The 4,487-nt window shown below is 41.6% G+C and overlaps 1 protein-coding gene across 1 annotated transcript; it reads left to right on the top strand.

Moving 5' to 3' along the window:
* The first annotated feature begins 1,319 nt into the window (after positions 1-1,319).
* On the top strand, positions 1,320-4,364 carry LOC146502686 (ankyrin repeat domain-containing protein 9). The gene has a single exon (XM_085133716.1). It carries the CDS (start codon positions 1,465-1,467, stop codon positions 2,392-2,394), a length of 930 nt encoding a protein of 309 aa, XP_084989842.1. The 5' UTR covers positions 1,320-1,464; the 3' UTR covers positions 2,395-4,364.
* Positions 4,365-4,487: the final 123 nt, after the last annotated feature.

Genomic DNA, 4,487 nt, shown 5'->3' with positions numbered 1-4,487 from the left:
GAAAATAAGAACAACCCCAGGTTAACAAAAAGTCAGAGCTCTGTTGAGCCAACCATTCCTTTAATGTTAATTAGTAATGCCTTCATAATTTTCTTTCCAAATGAAGCTAACCATTAGAGGAAAAAGTTACAACCATCTGATAGATGTGGCATTATCTACAGCTACTTTCAGTACCATTGATATCTATTTAGAGTCTTTTTCTCCAATTGATCTTTCTGAGTTAACTTCAGTAATGACTTCCTCCAAACCAACAACGTGTCTTTTAGACCCTATTCCTAAGACTCCTCAAAGAGGTCCTACCATTAATTAATGTTTCAATCTTAAACATGATTAACCTATCTCTATTAACCAGCTATGTACCACAGGCCTTCAAGCTGGCAGTATTTAAACTGTTACTAGACCGAGCGGTCTTAGCTAATAATAGGCCAATCTCTAACCTTCCTTTTATCTCCAAAATTCTTGAAAGACTGAGTAGTTGTCAAACAGCTAACTGATCATCTCCAGAGAAATGATCAAAAATCAGAATAAGACAGCAAATGGAGAAATCCTTATTATGCTTCTGTGTTGATTTTTTTCAATTACTATTACACCTTGAGCCTGTCACCTTTGTCACAAAGCCCAACATTTCTGCATTTCTGGATTTCTTAATAATGTATGTAGTTGAGTAGCATTGTGCTGAATTCAGTATAAATTATGTTGTCTAAGCTAACATCCATCATGAACAACACCTCCCACCCCCTGCATGAGACTGTACGAGCACTGAACAGCTCGTTCAGCAGGAGACTTTTTCACCCACAATGCAGGAAGGAGCGCTACCGCAGGTCATTCTTACCAGCAGCTGTCAGACTATAATGCAGCTTAACATTCTTTTGGTCATCTTACTCACCAGCTTGTTCGTTTACTGTACATTTTATACATATCTCCGTACAATTTTAAAAATTGTCTATACATACTCTGCACATTGTTACCCGTATATACCTGTGTATGCGAATTTCGGTTGCTTATGTTTATAGGACCACCTTGTATCTCCCTTTGATACTTTATTTTCCCTTGCTGTAAGAGCTCTGTAACGCCGAAATTTCTCATCCGTGGGATAATAAAGGTTTATTCTATTCTATTCTATTCTATTCTAAAGAGCTGCGAAAAGTTGTAGATTAGTAAAGGTAGCATCAGCACCAAAATGCACTTGAACATAGATGTCAAAGTAACTTGTCTATCCTTTATCCTTCCAAGGATGCAGCCCAGCCCCCGAGTTTGGACACAGACCTTGTAATCAGCTCACAACTCAACTGTCAATAAAGTTTGTAAAACCTTTTAACGTTTGTACGTTATGCGCATGCGCCCTCGCACAGTACTGCAGAGGGCTCGAGCAGCTACAGGAATGTCGGTTATTTCAAACACTGAGTTAGTAGGTCCCTGGACTCGAGCTTCTGTTGGGAAAATGGTAGTTTCTGCGCTCTGTGAATGAAACCGTGTAAGGTCCTGGGAATTTATATCACTCGGGTTGCCATGGCCTCTTTAACCGTCACTTCGGAGGCTCGGAGCGTCGAGAAGCATCGAAAGTCCTTCTCGCTGCTCTTCTACCGGGCCGTGCGGGACCTAAAGCCGGTCTGGATGTTGGAGGACATGCGGACGATGGAAACTTTTTACTTGGACGAGGACTCTGGCCAGAGGATTTACAGCCCGTCGGAGGCGTTGCTGTACGCTATAGTTCATGACCACCAGGCATACGCTCAGTACCTCCTCAGCCGATACACGGATGAAGCGCTAGCAAAACCCGGGGAGCGCTTCTGCCCCTGTCCGTCCTCCGCGCCTCACCTCGCTATGGCTGTTCGCTACGACAGACGCTACATTCTCGGCCTCATCTTACAAGAAACCCACCGTATAGCCATTACCCCGTCCTACACGGACCGAGCCGGGTGTTTTCACATCGAGGACGGAAGAACCCCGCTACATCTGGCTTGCGAGCTTCTGCGTCCCGAAGCGGTCATCTTGCTCCTGGGGAGCGGGGCGTCCCCGTACGCCCAAGACCACAATGGCCTGACCCCGCTGGACATTACTTTGGAAAAGCTCAGAGACTCCACGGTGGTCAGAAGTGGGGAGAAAAGGCGGTGTCTGGACAACCTGCTCCTGTTTATGCCAAATGTTCGCTTCAAAATGAAGGAAGCTCTGGTTGGAGAATCGGAGCGCTGGAGCAAGGTGCTAGGCGAGGAGACCTACCTGTACCTGTCGGGAAGGAGCCCGGCGCCGTTGGTTCTCAGCGCCATGCAGACTGTTCTGCAGCAGCTGAGCCCTGCCAGCTTTCCGGACAGCCTACTCGAGCTGCCCATTCCCTCCTCCCTCAAACCACCGGGACTGCCTGTGAGCCAGCGGGACAGGCAGAGGGTGGTGTAGCATCAGTGACACATGCATGCCCTGTTTGGATACTGCTGTTTTAGCATGCTGTGTGTGAGCATTTGAAGATCCTGTATGGCTATTATAGGCCTGAACAGATAAAACACTAACAGTCAGGGAAAAAATAGACTAAATTAATGTGATCTAATGATGCAACATAAGCCACGCTGATTCCACAGGAAGGAATAAAAAAGCCATACTGTAGCGTTTCACATCGATTCAGGTGCCATGAATCATTTATGTGTCTATGAAATGTATCTAGTAATGATACTGCAAGTGTATCGTATCAAAAGGATGGACAAACACTAATACTGACCTGTGTTACTGATGAATTTAATTTATTAAAATTATAGTATTTATCAGCAACATAAAGTAGTCATAAGAAAATGACTGAAAACATTTTGGATCTCTGTCTTTGAATAAATAAAAATTTAAGTGACTGTCTTCCTGGGCCTTCATTGACAGAACATGTTTGTTGCTAATGGAAATGAAGAAGGGGGTTCATACTGTAAGGAATCTAAGGAGCTTGGAAAGAAAAAAGCGCCTCCAGTTCTGAAGAAACTGAACTGGAGAAGCTTCGAGAGGTAAAACATCGTCAAGAATATTAAAGAAGTCCAGTTGCTTTTCTTTCCAAGCTCCTTGTTTTACTATAGCCTGGGTGATTGAGAACCTACACAGACAGTAAGTTAAATATAATTATTAACATAACAATGATTATTAAAAGTAAAGATTTTAATATTTAGTAGTATTCAGTTTGAAAAGGTTTTCTGAAACTTCACTTATTTGTTGGTACACAGAAGGTCTGATGCAGTTGATAAGGAACAAATTCAGCCTAGAAAACATTTGTATATACAGTGTACACAAGAGTTTGTGTGTATGCATATAGACTAACCAATACTAAAACTGAAGATATTTCCTCTATTTGTATTGTATTTTAGCTTAGTGTTCCAAGCTCACAAAATTGTTTCCAATTAAGTTTGTTTTGTTTTGGGTTTTTCTTGGTCTGGTTTTCATTTAATATTTCTATTTCATATTTATGATAACCTTGGTTTTGAACCTGCTGAAGGCTTTTCAGGAGGTTTTGCCTGATAATGACGAATTACAATAGTTCACCAGTGGACCACAGTGTGCAAGCAGGTGGTGGGAAGCAACAAAGTAGAAATACTTTATTAGCTTTTGAATAACTTTTGACTAACAGCTGAATATAAACACCTTTCTGGTCATTACATTTTCAGAATAGGCTTGCTTGTTCGTTGGGTTTAACACATTTGAGGGTTTTGCTTTAGTTTTATTTTTTCCATCTCTGCATGCCTTCAAACATCTGACTTATTTGAGCCAAAATGGAAAAGCACCCTTCAATTATTATCACGGGAAACACAAGGTCCTTGGGCAGTGAGATACAGTGGCTTGCAAAAGGATTCTGCCCGCTTGAACCTTTCCACATTTTGTCTGACTGAGCTGGAGTTGTTTTGCAAAGAAGAATGGGCAAGGATTTTAGTCTCTAGATGTGCAAAGCTGGTAGAGACATACCCTAAAAGACTGGCAGCTGTAATTGCAGCAAAAGGTGGTTCTACAAAGGATTGACTCAGGGGGCTGAATAATTACGCACACCCCACTTTTCAGTTAGTTTTTTGTAAAAAATGTTTGGTATCATGTATGATTTTCGTTCCACTTCTCACGTGTACACCACTTTGTATTAGTCTTTCACATGGAATTCCAATAAAATTGACTCATGTTTGTGGCTGTAATGTGACAAAATGTGGAAAAGTTCAAGGGGGCCGAAAACCTTTGCAAGCCACTGTAAATAAGCTTGTTGCTGCAAGTCTACTGCAGGGTATGAACAGGTAGAAACAAAGGCTGCTACTTTTTGCAGCTCTGTTTGCTGTAATCAGAGCAGCGTTGTACAGTTGTTTTCATAATCTTGTTTAAAGCCTCAGAAAATTTGAAGATGACCATATAATGCAAAAAAAAGCAATTTGCATAATGCATCATTAATGCATGCATCTTTAACTTTGGATCTATCCATTATAAATAAGATTAATGCTTATCCAATTCAAAGCAAATGATGGAAACCAAAGGAGTCCAGGCATAGA

This window comes from Neolamprologus multifasciatus, chromosome 15, assembly GCF_963576455.1.
Source record: "Neolamprologus multifasciatus chromosome 15, fNeoMul1.2, whole genome shotgun sequence".
NCBI lineage: Eukaryota > Metazoa > Chordata > Actinopteri > Cichliformes > Cichlidae > Neolamprologus > Neolamprologus multifasciatus.
This window is presented reverse-complemented; position numbering and strand designations above follow the sequence as displayed.

What these genes read in the sequence shown, in the direction of transcription:
- LOC146502686 (XM_085133716.1), top strand. Translation starts at nt 1,465, where the DNA reads ATGAAACCGTGTAAGGTCCTGGGAATTTATATCACTCGGGTTGCCATG.